Raw genomic sequence first — 18473 nt, 5'->3', positions numbered from 1 at the left:
ATTCTGTGTTTGTGTGTGTGTGCGGCCATGTGCATGTCACTCTCACAACCTACGTTAAATCTGAATCTTGGTAGGAGAATCAAAAGTAAGTGTACTACAGACTTACAAAGTATGAATCTCAAAGCATTATAACATGGCCAAATCAAAACCAGTGTTTACTGGAACATTCAAAAAGTATCTCTCATCCATGATGATCAGTTTTCAGCCAAATTCCTACTTTGACTTTAAAACCATATATTACTAATATTGCACTAGAGCAGTGGGATAGGAAGGTCATAGATTTTATTTTATTTGAACTCAACTCAAAAATGGCTGTACTATTTGTTTCTGATCAGGGGTCAAAAATCATGCTCTGACAAAGTCTGTGACAAAGACAAGACTTTCAGCCTAAGAGATTAAAAGTTCTGAAAGACTGAAAACAGGCCTTAGAATGGAAGCTATTAGGAAACTTCATGTTATAATGTCCCAGTCATACTGATAATTACTTGTTTAGACAATGCTTGATTAATTGTCACTGAATGTAAACGACTGTTTATTATTGTTTGCCTGTTGCTGGTAATCAGTTGGATTATCTGTAGTTAAGGCAATGATTTAGTTATGGAGCTTGTGGAAGTCACAGAATCAGTGACTTCCAGTGACCCCAGGACTTCAGCCTGAGGTGGTTGGGAGCTACAGGGTCCCTACAGCCTGTGGGGACAGGGAGCTGTGGGGTACCCCCAGTGTCTCTGGCAGCCCCCCGGAGCTCCAGGCTGCCATTGGTAGTGGGGTACCCCATAGCTCCCAGCTGCCATGGGTGGTGGGGGAACCCTGAGCTCCTGGCTCCTGGCCCTCCATGTGGCGGGGGTACCCAGCAGCAGCAAGGAACCCCTGGAGCTGCAGGTGTCGTGGGTACCTCACAGCCCCCAGCTGCTACAGGCAGCTCCTAGCCCCTGCATAGCTGCCCCACTTCAGGCAGTGTGAGGATCTGCACATCCCTATTTTGTTAGGGATATTTTTAGTAAAAGTCACGGACAGGTCACGGCTTCCATGACTTTTTCTTTTTTGCCCGTGACCTGTCCGTGACTTTTACTAAATATTCAAGACAAAATCTTAGCCATACCTCTGAAGCATAAAACATAACACTAAAGATAATGGCAACAATGGCATAAATGTACCCATTGTGGAACGCCTGTCAGTCGAGTTCCACTGGGGATTAATTCAGCCAAGTTAGATGTTTTTCCTATGTAGGACTTCAGGACTGAGTTTCATGTTGTTTTATTTTGTGGGTCTTAACTTGTTAAATAGTAAAAATTATAAAGGAAAACCCACCTGAAAATAATATTTGTTTGATATGTTCTTAGCTCTATTACCTAACTGTTATAAATACCTTGAAGAAGGTGCATTAAATAAAGATATTATTTAGTGAGCCCAGTATACAGTGCAAAAGGCAAAGATTAACTTCATTAAATCAGTCTTCTCACTGTTTCCATCTGAGCAGCAGGAGTGCCTAGACAAGTAGATTTCACTGCATGCTTTCTCTTTTGTTGTCATTGGCAATCCTTAAACTATATTTGGTCACCCCAATAACACTTAACAGAATTCAGTTGATCAGCTTTGTGACACAGTGCTGTCCAAGATTTTTAACAGTATGAGAATATACTAAGGTGTTTAAGTAGTCCAGTAAAATACCAACACAGACTTAGTATAGTATTTTTATTCGTGCCACAGAACCCAGCTCTGATAGTCTGAAGGGAAGATAAATTTTTAGCCATTTGAATTAACTCAATTTTACCTACTCTGTGATGATGCAACACTGAAAAATAAATCTTTTTTTTCTTGTTAAACCCTTTGAAGAAATAATTAAACTTAGTTTACTTTTTAAATTTAGTGGCTACGGAACTGAATTTAGGTGTTTTTTTTCTTTTTTCTTTTTAAAAAAAATGGGTGGGAGGGGACTTTTGTGGAGATGGTGCGGTAATACATTAAGACCTGATTTATACTGCATACCATTACTAAACATTTTTTGGTCTTTAGTAACCAAATCAGTATGAATTAAATTGCTTTCTAATTGCCTCAATATCCTATATTTTTAAAAACCTGTTTATGGAGTGTACTCATTCTTAACAGGGTAAATCCTTAAAGCTGAAAGGCCTGCATTAAAATGAATATCAGCAGGGCAAACCTGTCATCTGAGGATTATAGAATTATAACTTCTAACAATTTGCAGAATGAGACAAAAAAACTGGAGATTTTGTGCACATATTAATGTATTCTTTTAAAATAAATCCTTGATTTCATTTGCAGGATATGCTGTAGCTTAGTCTGTATTAGACAAAGCACTAGATGTCAAGGTGGGTTAAAAAGCATTTACAAATTCATCTGTGATAGTAATGCTCATCGATGAAAAAGTCTCTGAAAATAATTATGTGCAGTCTGTATCTGCGTTATTCTGTGCTGTTAGTATCCTTGCAAGCAAGTAATAATTACATCCTCTATATCGGCCAAATCTAAAATGAATACACACAAACACTTTTGAGTTATACCTGCATGGGTGGGAGACGAAGAGACGAGGTAGGTGACACTATCTTTCATTGGATCAACTTCTGGTGGTGAGAGAGACAAACTTTCAAGCTTACACAGAGCTCTTATTCAGGTCTGAGAAGTGTACTTAGTGTGTCACAGCTAAATAGAAGGTGGAACAGGCTGTGTAGCATAAGTATTTGTAGTTGTATGTAGTGGTCAGAGGGTTATAGATTGTGAGACCTCTGGATGATGTTTTGTTTAGTTGTATTTTTAGAAGAAGTAGATGCCACTGTTATGTTTTGCTTCCCCTTTCTTCACATTGTGGAGTTAACCAAATTTTGCCATCTGAAATGGAATCCTTCATTGTTGGGTGGGATACAGAAACTCTGAGCTGAGACTTAAATGCATCATCTGATGATTCCCTTTGATCCATAGGGTTCTTCATTAGACACCCAAACACATACAGATGGGAATTAGCATGGGGGTTGGCCCCAAAATCAGTGGTTATCTGCAAATTTGTCAGAACCCGTGTATCTTAGCAGTGCCACAACTTTCCCATGATTCTTGCTGTCCATAAGTTTCTTTCAATGGGGAGTGATTCAGACCATGCAAGGAGCCCCCATATATGGTTGGTGGTGGAACAGTGGAATGGAGAGAGGCCATGTCTCCATTTGTTCTCATTGAGTCTGAAGAATCTCCAGCAAGCTCCTGTAGAGACATTTCCATGGGAGAGCAGAAAGCATGATGAGATATTGAAACTACTCCCTCTCTCATTCTCCTGCTAGCCAGCCAGTCTGGATCTCTTGGGCTTTTCACCTCTCTTTTTGCAGAAGAGGGTGGGGGATTGGGAGGAGGCTGTTTAGTTCTTAATTTCAAACGTTCTGTGAAGGACCAACCAAATAGGTTATGAAACACTAATATAATTCCATCTTGATTGATTGATTACTTATTGGATTTTGCTTAAATGAGTAATTGGGATTTATGATGGGAAGAAGCTCCATTAACCTCTCCCTTGAGAGCTTAAAAGAGCAAACGTAGATTAGGGGGCACTGTATCCCAGAATACATGCAGCAGAGGGATTGCTTTAGAAGTTGGAATTCATTTAGAAAGGTGAATTGAATAACCTATTCAATTTCTAACAATATTTTAACTTCTAGACTAACAATGTTTCAACATTCAGTCCTCCCCTTTGTGTGGACCATCTTTGCACTTCATACTGAGCATAACTGACATTGAAACAGATGTGCAGAACCACGCATCTCTGTATTCTGAAAAAAAAATTAAAAATTTATGGTGTTTGGATTTTTCAAATATTTCAGATCTTTTATATGATTAACATTGTTTTAGAAACCACACTAAGGTTGATTTTAAAGGAAATGATTTTGAGGATCATAACAATTTTTAATTTCATTCACAAGTTGGAAATGTAGATAATTTTCACTAAAATCTTTAATTAAGTGAATTAAAATAAATCTTAAAGTAGATTTAAGAAAACATTTTCATAAAGCTAAATAATATATTCTTTCCTTATGTCTTTACTCTGCTCTTATCTTTGCAGATTAGAGATACTAAATCATCAAATCAAAAAACAACACTCTTGCATTTTCTGGCTGAAATCTGTGAAGAGAATTATCGGGACATCTTAAAATTCACAGACGAACTGGAACATGTTGAGAGTGCAAGCAAAGGTAAGCATGTAGATAATATATCTAGAGTAGTTTTTATCTGTATTGGTATGGAATGCTCTCAGAACATTTAATTTTAGATTGTAGGATTATGTAACCTCTAAGCATTAATAATCCTCATGGATTTTTCTTCTTCTGGTTGTTTATTGACCTGGGAAAAGGTACAGGGAGTGGTTGCTTTTAAGTGGAGTGAGATAACACAGCACATTACAGTGAAGTACTTTGAACTTCACACAAGGAGTTTTATAACATCAGCATCCCAATAATTTTCAGCTCCCCATTAATGGTTTTAAAGACCTGCTTTATTGTTCATATATGCAATCACAACATACACAATTAAATAGTCAAATCTCCTTAAATCATTATTATCTAATTCAAATTGCAAGGAAACCAAGACATCTTAATTTTACAGGACAGTTAGTCAAGTCCTCAGAAGTATAAAAATTCCTTACATTAGTAGTCATTGGACATTTTGAAGGATTTTTCCAGGACTGTTTGGATAGATGATGACTGGGGATTTGAAACCAAAACGCAGTTTTACTGGTCAGGTCTTTACCCATGTATTCATTCATATTGTCAGGTTTGTAGAGCGTTGTGTTTTTTATTCAGACAAATACTGCCTATGTTTTTGAATGCTAACGTTATTGATCAACAAGTAACAGCAAAACACTTCAGTCTCTGCTCAGAGGTAACTACTATAAGTGGTGTTACACATTTACAGATATTTTGTTCCATATTACAAGCCTGTGATTTTTGATGCTATAATCAAGGAAACAATAGACTTAGTACAGAGTAATTTTTTTCTTGTATTTTGCATTGTTCAGTATTATCAAATGAATAAGAAACTGTGCTTCAAAAAGGTACCAGAATAAAAAAAGGTTGAGGTTATGCTCTCTATCATTTTCCCAGTAAAACAGATAAAAATAGAGGTCACTTGTCGTTTGTACAATTTATTTAATTAAAAAACAATTTCTACTGGAACTAAATTTAAAAAGCTCATATTTAGTCCAGCGTCTTTAAACAATTTATCTTTACAAAACCTAAATGTTAGGTCACTTGCCTGGTTTTAAAATGGCAAAATCTTCCTGAAAGATCTCTTGCACACTTTAAATACTGTGTTAAATTCTGAGGTGCTGTAATCAATGGAAGTTTGCTTGAGAAAAAACTGAGTCAGGAACTCAGAGCTTGACCCTTACTGAATCTGTCTTATATGTTAATACCCAACATTATCATAATTTAACATAAAAACTATTCCAACTGTTAACTAAAGAACATTTAAAACTGTAGCCTGCCACTGTGGAGCCCAATTCTGCAAACCTTTCTGCATTTATGTAATGTAACTCATATCTGTCAGTGCTGGTAAGAGTGGACCATAACGTTGAGCTAAAAACAAATATTCGAGAAATCTTCATGAGGCTAAGTCTCAATGAATGTCATTTAGGACTTTAAGTTACTTTTGGAAATTTTACCCTTTATCCCAATATTTGGCAGAGAATAAAAGCCACCTCTAATTCTTTTTCACACAGTAGGTATTATACTGCCATCAATTAATATTATTTTAAGGTTGTTTACAGTGGTATCAAAAGTTTGATCTGTTTAAAGTGTGGGGAATGAATGGGCTTTTTTTCTTATTTCAAATATCAGTGTGGTAAATGTGGGTAAACAGTGATGTATTAATGGTGACAGTTGGTGAGCATGTACCTTTCTAGGCACAAGTACTTCTACACAAAATTAAAGATCCCAATTAAAATACTAATGTCACAGTCATAGGGTCAGCTGTGCTTTAGGCCTCTTTTAGTTCCTGTCAAGTACATAGGTTTTGCTACTCTCCCCCGTTACTGCCTTACAGTGGTAGACTGGATCTTTGGGCTGCAGCTTTTCTGTTTACCAGCTATGTTAATCCAACAGGCCCAACTCTCTTCACAGTGGTGTTCTGGCAGCACTGTGCTACACACACACACATCTCCCCCATAGCTCTAGGGCAGGGTTAGAGGTCTGATTATAGTGACTCAAAAACAGCATCTTCAAACAAGGTATGATTTATTTATGGAAAGATACACAGTATGCAGAGTAAAGGTACAAAACCAATAAAGGTTTATGCTCATATTTCTCTTTGCCTAAACCTTAATCTTTCCTTGCTAGCTTTGGTACATTCTGTTCAGTGCAACTACCTCCATCTCAGGGCTGGTGATAGAGAGCCTGTTTGCTGCAGTTCCTGTGTATCTTCCTCAGTGTGTCTCTGTCAGCCCCTAAGACAGCCTCTGACAACCCACTCAAGTTCCTCATCCCATCCCCTCCCGCTTCTTACCTAGACCCGCATCATTACGATTTTAGTAACCCCTTGGATCCAAGGTTTCTGGAAAGAGAAATTGCCAGCCTGGTTGGAGTCAGGGAGGGTCATTCCCCAATTTATAGCTTCCGTATTGTTTCCTTAAGGATCCTTGGTGCCCTCTAGACTCCACCTTATCTTTGCCAATATTTTGTTCCCTTCCTAACAGCCTTTTTTGACTGAACTCCTTGCAGTCAGGCAGAATAATATCAAACTGATAAAGTGAAGTGCCTAAAATATTTATTAAAAAGAATACACATAATTCCCTCGTTTGCCACAATAAGCAAAATAAAGCTAAACATAAAACATAGTTTGCCATGCCAAAAGCCCTCTGAAGTGTAAATGATCTGATCAGGTACACTCACAATAATAGTGCTTCTTCCATCTTTATTCTGTTCTTTTGTTTACTTAAATTGGGTCTCGCACTGGTTAGTCTCAACATTTCCCTCTCTTCCCCTGCAGTAAAATTGTTTGTTCTTGTATGCATGTGTTAAATTTCAAGATAAAAATATTTCCTTTGTCTGTATGTTCACATTGTCATATTAATAATTTGTCTCCTTTATTGTTATGGATGTGTGAACTTTCTTTCTTATATCTTATTAGTGCTGCCTGTTAACTCTTAGTTAACTTAAGAGTTTTATTATTGGCCATTCTGTCACTTTTTAATATTTTTTGCCCTTAATTCTTGGCTGTACAATTTATCATACAAAACTTGTTTAAAACCTGCATGAGACCAGATTTGCAGTCTCACTTTGAGTACAATCTCTACTACACTTGGAAATTGCCAAGTAGTTATTGATATCCATAGATCTCCAGTACCGATCTTGCCACGCAATCACTGAATATGTTCTGCACTTAAAGGAAATAAGTAGTTAGTGAGTGTCAAGAGTTTGTTAAAGAGATGCATTTTTTTTTTATTCCCCCCCTTTTGTTTTGGAAACAACTTCCCAAGTTCTTTCTGGAGATATCATATTTATGCTGATTTTTGTTTGTTTATAAATATGTGGCTGTTTATGTAAGAACTTGGCAACAGGTTTCTCCAAATATGTCATGTGGAAACCCCAAATTGTTGAATTTTCATGAGTGATTGTGTCGTACAAAAGTCTTAGCATTTTGTAAAGTATTGAAGGGTTACTATAAAAAAAAAAATGTACCATGGCCCTAAATATTAGTTTCTGGTGTAAGTATTTAACTAAACATGAGTTAGATCAGGAGAGAACTTGATCCTTCACTCTATTTTACGCATTTGAGAAAACCCCACCAAAAAAAACAGTACATGAAATGGGCATGGTCAAATAGTATAAATTCCCAGTTTGATTTACTTTAAAATTATTATATTCTGATAATGAAAATTACTTTTTGAGAAATTATATATATACACGCAATAGAGTCAATAGCAACATCATCTATACGACCCTATATAATTTGGCTGTGCTGCTGTACAGTCTGTCGGCCATAATTCTGTTCATCCACCAAAAATGTTAAAAGTTAATTAAATCTTTACAACATTAGTGGTTCTCATGACAAACAATGTGGAGTTGTGAAATAATGTTGGCTTGATTTGCATAAGAAATACTGTTTTCAATAAGAAATAAAAATTAAAAGCTGAAAACTTAGATAACCCTGTATTTTAAAAGCCCTTTTTGTTTTATTGCCAGCCTCTGTGGCCTTTATAATGGATTGGTCTATCTGTCTCTTTAACTATTTATTATAAGTATTATAGTTAAACGTAATATACTTCACAAAAATTAATTTAGAGCTAATACAATGTCTGGTTTGAGAGCACTGATTGTGTGAGGTTTCCAATACCACTGTATTCAAATGTATTAACCCTGGCCCATAGGGACCATCCTTAGGGCTTTTAACCATTATAGAGTAATTCATTCTCCATATTACATATAAACCTTGACATCTAATGACTATACTGGAAGAATTCCAGTTATTCACAAGTCGGTTGTGGGCACATGTTAGGAAATGTACTGGAACCCAAAATTCACTACTTAATAAATGTACATAGGGACACAGGAATTACCATAGTGGATCAGAACCAAGCGGTCTCTTTGTTCTATGACCTTGTCTCTGAGCATGGCCAGCACTTGATGCTTTAGAGAGGGGATTAAGAAATCATTTAGTAGGCCGCTTCCTCTCCCCCCCCCCCACTTTAGAACTCATCTTAATCTTTAATAGCTAAAGACTGGCTAAAACCAGGGGTTCTCAAAATGGGGGTCGGGACCCCTTAGGGGGTCATGAGGTTATTACATGGGAGCGGTCGTGAGCTGTCAGCCTTCACTCCAAACTCCGCTTTGCCTCCAGCATTTATAATGGTGTTAAATATGTAAAAAAGTGTTTTTAATTCATAAGGTGGGGTCGCACACAAAGATATGTGAAAGGGGTCACCAGTACAAAAGTTTGAGATCCACTGGCTTATACCTTGCATGAGGGTCAATATTCCTTCCAGAATTTGTTAGCATTAACTAAAGTAACTCTGGATATTCTTGTTATCCAATCACTTTTTGAATTTTCCTAAACTTTTGGTCCCAACACCATCCTGCTTCCTGTGGTAATGAATTTCATAGTTGTGTTTTGTGAAAACATATTTCCTCGTATCAGTTTTTAAATTGCCACCTTTTCTATTCATTGAATGTCCCCTTGTTTTTGCATATGGGACACTGAGATCAGAATTTCTTGATCTACCTTCTCTATTTATTCTATATTTTATTCATTATTAATTCATTCATTATTTTATCATATCCTCTGTTATTTGAGTCCTAAACAATCACTATCTGTTTTTCTTTCCATATGAGAGTTCATACTCCTAATAATTCTGGTTGCCCTTCCGTAAACCCCTTTAATTTTGCAATACAATATGTAAAGTATTCTTAAACAGTTACCTTAGTCTTACAGAATCAAAAGCTGCTGTCGTGGGTTTTGAATTAAATACTTCTTGGCCATTCAGATATTTAAACTGACATCTGCCGAAGGCAGTGTCTCCTGTATACTAAACTTTTAGAATCCATAATAAATATGGTCCATACTCTTGGAAGATCAGGAATTTATGTCGTAAAAATTAGTCACAGTACACAGCTGGATGAGCTATTACCAGCAGGAGAGTGAGTTTGTGTGTGTATGGGGGTGGGTGGGATGTGAGAACCTGGATTTATGCAGGAAATAGCCCAGCTTGATTGTCATGCACATTGTGTAAAGAGTTGTCACTTTGGATGGGCTATCACCAGCAGGAGAGTGAATTTGTGTGGGGGGGTGGAGGGTGAGAAAACCTGGATTTGTGCTGGAAATCACTTTAGATAAGCTATTACCAGCAGGACAGTGGGGTGGGAATAGGTATTGTTTCATATTCTCTGTGTATATATAAAGCCTGCTGCAGTTTCCACGATATGCATCTGAGGAAGTGAGCTGTAGCTCACGAAAGCTCATGCTCTAATAAATTGGTTAGTCTCTAAGGTGCCACAAGTCCTCCTTTTCTTTTTGCGAATACAGACTAACACGGCTGTTACTCTGAAACCTAGCAATATCATGAAAACTGCCTCGTGGGTTGTATTCATATTGCTTCAGGGGAAATATTGCATACATTTCTTTACTTCAGTAGTGTGCAAGCTGATAGCCCAGAAAGTTTCCAACTAAACTTGTCACTGTCCATATTAACTCTCCTATTAAAGGAAACACACACACTCACTCACTTTCCATAATCCTGGATAGGCAAAGTGATTTTTAAACAAATACAGTAGGCAGTGTTCTATGTACTAACGCAACCTAGCCAATAGAATCATAGAATATCAGGGCTGGAAGGGACCTCAGGAGGTCATCTAGTCCAACCACCTGGTCAAAGCAGGACCAGTCTCCAACTAAATCATCCCAGCCAGGGCTTTGTCAAGCCTGACCTTAAAAACCTCCAAGGAAGGAGATTCCACCACCTCCCTAGGTAACGCATTCCAGTGTTTCACCACCCTCCTAGTGAAAAAGTTTTTCCTAATATCCAACCTAGACCTCCCCCACTGCAACTTGAGACCATTACTCCTTGTTGTGTCATCTGCTACCCCTGAGAACAGTCTAGATCCATCCTCTTTGGAACCCCCTTTCAGGTAGTTGAAAGCAGCTATCATATCCCCCCTCATTCTTCTCTTCCACAGACTAAACAATCCCAGTTCCCTCAGCCTCTCCTCATAAGTTATGTGCCCCATCCCCCTAATCATTTTTGTTGCCTTCTGCTGGGCGCTTTCCAATTTTTCCACATGCTTCTTGTAGTGTGGGGCCCAAAACTGGACACAGTACTCCAGATGAGGCCTCACCAATGTGGAATAGAGGGGAATGATCGCATCCTTCAATCTGCTGGCAATGCCCCTACTTATACAGCCCAAAATGCTGTTCGCCTTCTTGGCAACAAGGCACACTGTTGACTCATATCCAGCTTCTCATCCACTTTAACCCCTAGATTCTTTTCTGCAGAACTGGTGCCTAGCCATTCGGTCCCTAGTCTGTAGCGGTGCATGGGATTCTTCCGTCCTAAGTGCAGGACTCCACACTTGTCCTTGTTGAACCTCATCAGATTTCTTTTGACCCAATCCTCTAATTTGTCTAGGTCCCTCTGTATCCTATCCCTACCCTCCAGCATATCTAGCACTCCTCCAGATCATTAATGAAGATATTGAACAAAACCGGCCCCAGGATTGACCCTTGGGGCACTCCGCTTGATACCAGCTGCCAACTAGACATGGAGCCATTAATCATTACCCATTGAGCCCAATGATCTAGCCAGCTTTCTATCCACCTTGCAGTCTGTTCATCCAGCCCATACTACTTTAACTTGCTGGCAAGAATACTGTGGGAGACGGTATCAAAAGCTTTGCTAAAGTCAAGGAATAGTTTACCATTTTCTTTCAGCAGTGTTCATTTTACTATAGTCTGCTGTTAATTGTTTGCAACTTTTTTGCATCAATTTCAGATTCTAATAAAATGTGAAAAATGCTGCCATAGGAAGCTATCAATTTTGTATTATGAATTCAGAACTTGTACTGTAGTTACAAGGAAACCAAAGGAGAGTTAAATTTTTGACTAATGTCTTGCACTTTTTTTGCATACAAAAGATGAGTCTGACAACAAAAATCCATTTGGGCTGAGTTTCTAAATCTGCAAATGAGGGTTTAGGAAAGGGCTAAGGGAGTCTTATCTATAACCACTAGCACATTTAACATGCTGCATATGCATTTTACTTACTAATATTAGTCATGTTATGTAACAATTACACAGTAGATTGACTAAGAATAGCCACCTTTTTCAAAATTCATTGTGTTTGATGCAAAAAACATGTTTTATTCATAAATCATCATTTTGTTTTCTTCCTTCTTCATGTGCTGTGCCTATATTGAGACAACAATTTTCTGTGGGGAGTTCTGCTTAAAACTCTTGGCCCAGTGTATCCCTCTTTGATGTGTTCTGTACTAAGTGTGGTGTAGAAGAAAAAATATGGTTACAGTGTATAGTGCATTTTAGTTAAGTACATTTGATTGTGTTTAGTGCTAGTTGTTGGAAAAGTAGAAGAACTACAGCTTTTGTCTGTTTGAGAAAGCTAATTAGGGGCATGCTGGGAAGAGCACCCACTCTGCGAGGTTCAAACAATATGTTTGTGCATCAGTTTCTGTTCAACTTTCATCTTCATGTATACATCACACCTTTGCACAGCACTGATCCCCTGAGGTGCACAAATGCAGATGAAATAGAAGCAAGAACAGGTCCGTGATTCATCTTCGTCTGCATACCATGCACAGTCTGTGTGGCACAATAATATGAAAAAGTGAAAGAGAAGACTTTCTGTAGTCAGGGTGGTGGGACAACGTTTTTGGAAGGTGATGGGTACTAATGGTATTTCAACATTATTAAAACTGTTCTCTCAAATTTGTGAAACAATGTTATTCTGATTTTTATTTATTTATTTATTTATTTTAAGTATGGAAGTCACAGATACATGTTTATAAAAGACTTCTTTGAAAAATGGTGCTTGAAAAATTCCACATCCACTGGAATTCTCTTGTGTTTCTTCCAGTAGCTCCTGAAACCTTCTGATTTTTCTTGATTGTTCTTATCATCCTATGGTGATTTATCTGCATTCTCTCATATCCCACTGACAGTGTTTCAGATCATTATTGAAATACAGCATCTTATCCTGTACCTACATTCCTTAGGACAGGATCAATGTCAGTGTGCTCGAGGGCCAACAAGCACAGGTAGTTTATAATGCTTTTTGCCCAGTACATTCTGAGTTTTGTGGACAAAATGTTAACTTCTTACCAATTGCCTGTGGTGATTTTGAGGGGCTTCCTTAAGGTATTGGCAGAGGACATGAAAAGGCTTTTTTGATGTACAGTAGAACCTCAGAGTTACAAACACCTTGGGAATGGCGGTTCTTGATAACAACTACATTTTCTCAAGTTTGGACATCTTGAGAGGTCATTCCTGGCATACTCTATTTAAAATATGGTTATACAGGGCTCTGCTGGGCTCCTCAGGCTTTTCTCCTTCTAACTAGGGTTTGGATACATCCATTGTGATACTTTGTGGGGTTAACTGGAGTGTGTGGGGTTAATCGCTATCACCTACTTATAGCATGAAGGAGTCTTGTCTGTGCCCACTGGGGATACTTCTCCCGGAGCTACTGGCTGCAGGGGACACAAGCATTCCACTCTGGGTTACTGTAAGCCCCTCTCTCACCCTCTGCAGGCGAGCAATTTACACACCCTGCTTTGTTACCCTTGAGTGCCCAATCCTTTTTGTTCTGGTTACCAGCAATGTATGCCAATCCACTGTTTCCCTGGAAGCACCACACCCTAGTTTACCAGTGTCCCCTCAATTCAACACTCTTTGACACAAGCACTTGATTGTGTCTGTAGTAAAAAACAAATACTAGTATATTTAACACAGCTTAAGATAAAGATCCAAAATAGATGAAGGTGAAAGGATTGGAAAACAAAGTTACAGATAAAAGAAAAAATATAAAAATCAATCTATAGCCTGGACTTATTGACAAATTCCTTCCCAGTCCAGTACAGAGCTCACCCAAAAGTCAATCCTTACAGCATATGTCCAGTCCAGACAACATTCTGTGAGATGCTCGTGCTGATAGACCATCACCTCCACAATGGATACCGTTGTCCCCTTTCTTCTTCTGATAGACAGTCTGAGACTTTTTTGTCTCATTTTATAATAAGAGCATTAGATTTTAACTTCAGCTGAGCCCTGAATAGTGTCTCCTATTCAGAGAGTTTCCTTGGGTTCTTTTATCTTCATAAGTACTCAGGTCTGCATGGTATTTAATGCAATATAGTGATGTCTAACTGAGTTTGCATAGAGCTTTGAACAATAGCTTTAGGAATCTTGATGAAGAACCAAGAACACCCAGTGGCAATAATTGAAAAGTTAACATTAACTATTACACTTTTGATCAAATAATGTGAAAAAGCAAGGAGAGAAATAACCTTCTGAAGATATGTACAATTTACTGTGAAGGATAGTTCAGAACAATGCCTTGAATGGGTGGCACTTAGTAGATATTACCACTTTTCTGATACTATAGTTAGTATTTGATACTACAGTATTTCTGATTTCTGTAGTAATGAAGAGAATTATCAGAGACATAGATGAACATGATATGTTGGGAAGAGTCAAAACTGCTTTTGTAAAGGAAAACCATGTCTCATCAACCTGTTAGAATTCTTTGGGGGGGGGGGTCAGCAAACACGTGGACAAGGGCGATCGAGTGGATATAGTTTACTTGGACTTTCTGAAAGCTTTTGACAGTGTCTCTCATCAAAGACTTTTAAGCAAAGTAAAGCAAAGTCATGGGATTAGAGGGACGGTCCTCTCATGGATCAGTGACCAGTTAAAAGATAGGAAACAAAGGTTAAGAATAAACCGTTTTCACAGTTGAGACAAGTAAATAGTGAATAGATTAAAAACACACAGATTAAGAACAAGAAGATTAAGACTAGCATAAGAACACAGGAACATGTAATAAATTAAAGGACAGTACATTTAGGACAAAAAAATGAACTACTAATTACACTGTGTATAGTAAACCTGTGCAGTTGTCTGCCACAGTAGGTAATTCAGATACATACTGTAGCTGGATTTTCAGAAGGGTCGGATAATTCCATGACCACTAAAACATGTAGCCATGCAAGGTGAGACAATGAGGGTCGTCAAACATCAGAACATATATTGATTACCTGCCAGGAAGAGGGATTGATGATTTGCATTTTATGAATTTTGAGATTGGGAAGCTTTTTCAGATTTTGCATCAGGGATGTGAAGCCCAAAGCTTGTGCAGCAGAAAGCTTAGAGGACCCCTATGCAAATCTAGCTTTCTAGAATATTTGGAATGTTGTTGTAACGTTATGTTTAATTGTCCAATCACAAGAATAAAAATTGCCACATTTACAGTAATAGATATTATATGTTATAGATATTAGAGTCGATATAGATGTTTATTGTTTTAGAGAGAGAATTAATAATTAATCTAATGCTGAAATAGAGCTGCCACTGGAATGGAACACCACGGGCATTCTATTCTACCAGTATTATGCAACTGTTTTTAGGAGGGGAAACTACACAGGGAAATTTTAAGTATGAAGAATTTAATTACTGGAAATCAAATTTTTCTGTTACATTTGGTTAAAAATAAAATACTTGTGAAATGACTTAGGCTGTTCTAGTAACCACAAATGTTTCAGACTTGATCTAACGTGGTATCTTTAGCAGCATAGCACTACCTAACTTTGTAATTACTGAGTGAGGGAAGAATGCCACCTATAAAAGAAACTCACCTGAGATAGCATCTGGGAATCCTTGGAGGAATCATATTCTGCTTCTAACCAGGCCTGAGCTTTGGTTTACTTATATCTGAAGAGATCATAGCCTGACATGGAGTGCTATTTCTGCATAAAAGCAAGATGATCTATTTAATATTTGTACTTGATAGTTTATAGAAATATAAATATACCTTAGATAATGGATTACCAATTTACTAACCAACAGTAGGTCACTTGCTTTGCAGAGGAGTTTTCTATATGTGTGCTGCTCTAAAATGGTGGCATTTAAAACAATTTCCTTTGATCTGATTGTGTAACCTTACGTATGTGTGTTGAAGTGTAAAAAATAGATTATTAATTTTGGAGAATTTTAGACCTTGTAAAAGTGAAGGACTGATTGAATTTTCTGTGTGTATTTGGGACAGGCACTGTGCTAAATATAAAAAGTGTATTAAAAAAAAAACCCTCAATGTACCCCGGTTTTCAAATGTAGCACCACTGCTTCTATAATTCTAGTACTGTCATTTGTTCCAGAAGTTGTCACTGGTATTCTGAGATTAATAAGAACTGAGACCAGACTGTCTTCAGGTCAACGGAATCTTTCTATTGTGACCTATTTCAGCAATGAAGAATAAATATTTTTAGTCCCTTTTAAAAATTAAAAAGGTGAGATGTGGTTCTTTGTCACCCAGAAGATACCTTATCAGAATTTTTTTACCCTGTTGACTATGCTTATCTCTCTCTCTCTCTCAACAAAAAACAAAACAAAACCTCACTTTGCTCACCCTCGCAGTTGTATAATTGAGGAACAACATTTCTTACTATGAATAGTTAATGTTTATTTTTCTGACCCAACTATTGGTGTGGAGAGTCCTATTAACAAGGGATGTCAATTATGATTCTAGCAGCATACTCAAAATTGCTTCTGTAAAGGTGAAATGATTCCTCTCTTCCAGGCCCCTTTCTTGTTTCTGGCATGAGTATGGAAAGGGTAAAATTAACTCTTGCCCAGAAGAGCTTATGCTAACACTACATGTCACTTAATTTCCATAGAGGGAGTTGTTCAAAACAACCCTGTGTATCCTTTTTTACCCCATAGGAGGGATTTAGACTCACTCCAAATACACCATCATGGTAGTAGTTTTGAGGCTGACCGGGCTAGAAGAATGACCATGTAAAAAGTTGGGGTATCAGTTTAGAGCATTTTTTTTTTAACTTGGCTTTGTTTCAAATTAGACCATAACCAAAGTTTTCAGAATTTCCCTCAGGGCCCTGCCTGTGATTTGATGCAAGTTCATTAAACACAAGATGTTTTTGTAAAACATGTTAGGTTCAGTGACTCTGCATTTTCTGATTAAACAGAATTTTGTAGGACCAATTCTGACCAGATCTATAGGGCCATGAGATTCATGACTGTATGGATACAGTGCCTCAAAACCCCTGAATTGGGGCAGTAAATCTGTAGGCTGGAGTATCTAGGAGAAGGCTGCATAGCAACCCCATCACCTAGCAGGGCTGAAATGCAGCTCTGTGCACAAAGATTGATTGTTAGGGATTCATGTAGATAGGACGAGATGATTAATTTCACCTTTAATTAATAATGAAAAAATCTAACAGTGTGTTGTGTGTGGCAGCCTCATGTTAGCTGCATGATGATAGCCTCTGACTGCTGTGTTTTACAATTATGATGACCTATAATGCATTGGCATTATAAACATTTTTGAGAAAAACTCCAAAATATCTCTTACAATCTTTTTTAATTAGTTAACTGTAGAATAAAATAACAGTTAAATGATGACATTATTGAACAATTAAACCATTGATAACTACCTTAAATTAATCTTTCTCTTTTGCACTAATACCTAAAATTATCATCCCAAAAGAAGTGTACATTGAGGGATGTCTTTTCAGAGTTAGCCTTTAAAGCATGGAAGTTACCTTCTAAAATAATGAGTAATTTATCTCATTATTATTGTTGTTCAGAATCTACAATCTTCCCATGTACTTCCTTGCATGTAATGAAGGAAATACTTTGGTCATTGCAAATGCCTGTGTTATCGAACTACAAATGCTTAGTCATCTAAGTCCCCATGTTTCAATCAACTCTTGGTGATTGACCTCTGAACCCGACCTTAGTGGGGCTTCATGTGGGTACAGGGATTTTCTCCCCACATCATTTGCTGTGGCATCAAGGCTTAGAGCGATTTTCTGGTTTTTAAGGGCTATTGTGTGTGTGGTTTAAATATTTGTGTGTATGTGTACAGGTAAATGCTAAAATAACGTGTGGCTGGTGGCATTTATTCATGATCTGTTGTTTGTGATGCATAAAGAGCATACCCCAGGTTGCCATTTGTAGTAGGAAGAGATTTCACTATTCACCATAATTGATTGCCTTTTTAATTCCTGTATTATCAGGATATTTGTGATGGCCTTTTGTAGAGGTACACCGTTGTCTGTAGTAATATGTGTTTTTATATCTAAGTAGATCCATTAATAGCCACAAACTTCCTGGGAACTAGAAGCACAGACAGTAGTCTCACTTTCACTCTACCTAGTAAAAGTATTAGCCCTCTGGTCATCTTTTCCATTTGGCAATTCCTTATCAAAACCTCAACTGCTATTCATATATAGTATATTTAGGGTTGAATTTGAAGCTTAAAACAAGTGTTTCGCTGTAGTTTATTATCTTTTATGTTGAAAATGTTTTTGATACACCCGTGTAATTTATTTTCTAGAGATTAATTTTTAAGATTAATCTATCTTTTCTTTATAAAAATTCTCTTTATAAAGGTTTACTGGTTTACTAGACATGTTTGATAAATCCTGTATTGGTTTTCTCCTGTGGCTAACACTTTTACTTGCAGCTTTGTGGATTTTTACAGTTTGATTTAAAATCTCTAGTGTTTTATAGGTCGGCTTGAGGGATTAAACCAAAAAGGGTTAGTAAAGTTTAATTAAAACCATTGCATCTGATAGAAAAAAGCATATTAATGGATGTGAAGTCACTATTAATCTGAAGGTTTTGCATAAATCTGAAATGGGTTTCACTTCAGTTAGATTTGTTCCATTCTACAAGATAAAAGCTGGTTAAGTTCCCTATAAACAGCATTAACTTCTTATAAACAGCATAAATTATTGTAA

The 18473-nt window shown here is 37.3% G+C and overlaps 1 protein-coding gene across 9 annotated transcripts in view; it reads left to right on the top strand.

Annotated features, from left to right (window-relative positions):
* Positions 1 to 18473, top strand: part of DIAPH2 (diaphanous related formin 2) — an 811118-nt gene that overhangs the window by 403087 nt on the left and 389558 nt on the right. For all 9 annotated transcript variants that reach the window (XR_012160923.1, XM_073360856.1, XM_073360855.1 and 6 more), the window contains one exon: positions 4061 to 4190. Coding sequence is in view for 8 of the 9 variants with exons in the window: in XM_073360856.1 (XP_073216957.1) it covers positions 4061 to 4190 (130 nt within the window). In the remaining variant the exon portion in view is untranslated. The remainder of the gene's footprint in view (positions 1 to 4060; positions 4191 to 18473) is intronic.

This window comes from Lepidochelys kempii, chromosome 9 (assembly GCF_965140265.1).
Source record: "Lepidochelys kempii isolate rLepKem1 chromosome 9, rLepKem1.hap2, whole genome shotgun sequence".
Taxonomy (NCBI): Eukaryota; Metazoa; Chordata; order Testudines; family Cheloniidae; genus Lepidochelys; species Lepidochelys kempii.
This window is presented reverse-complemented; position numbering and strand designations above follow the sequence as displayed.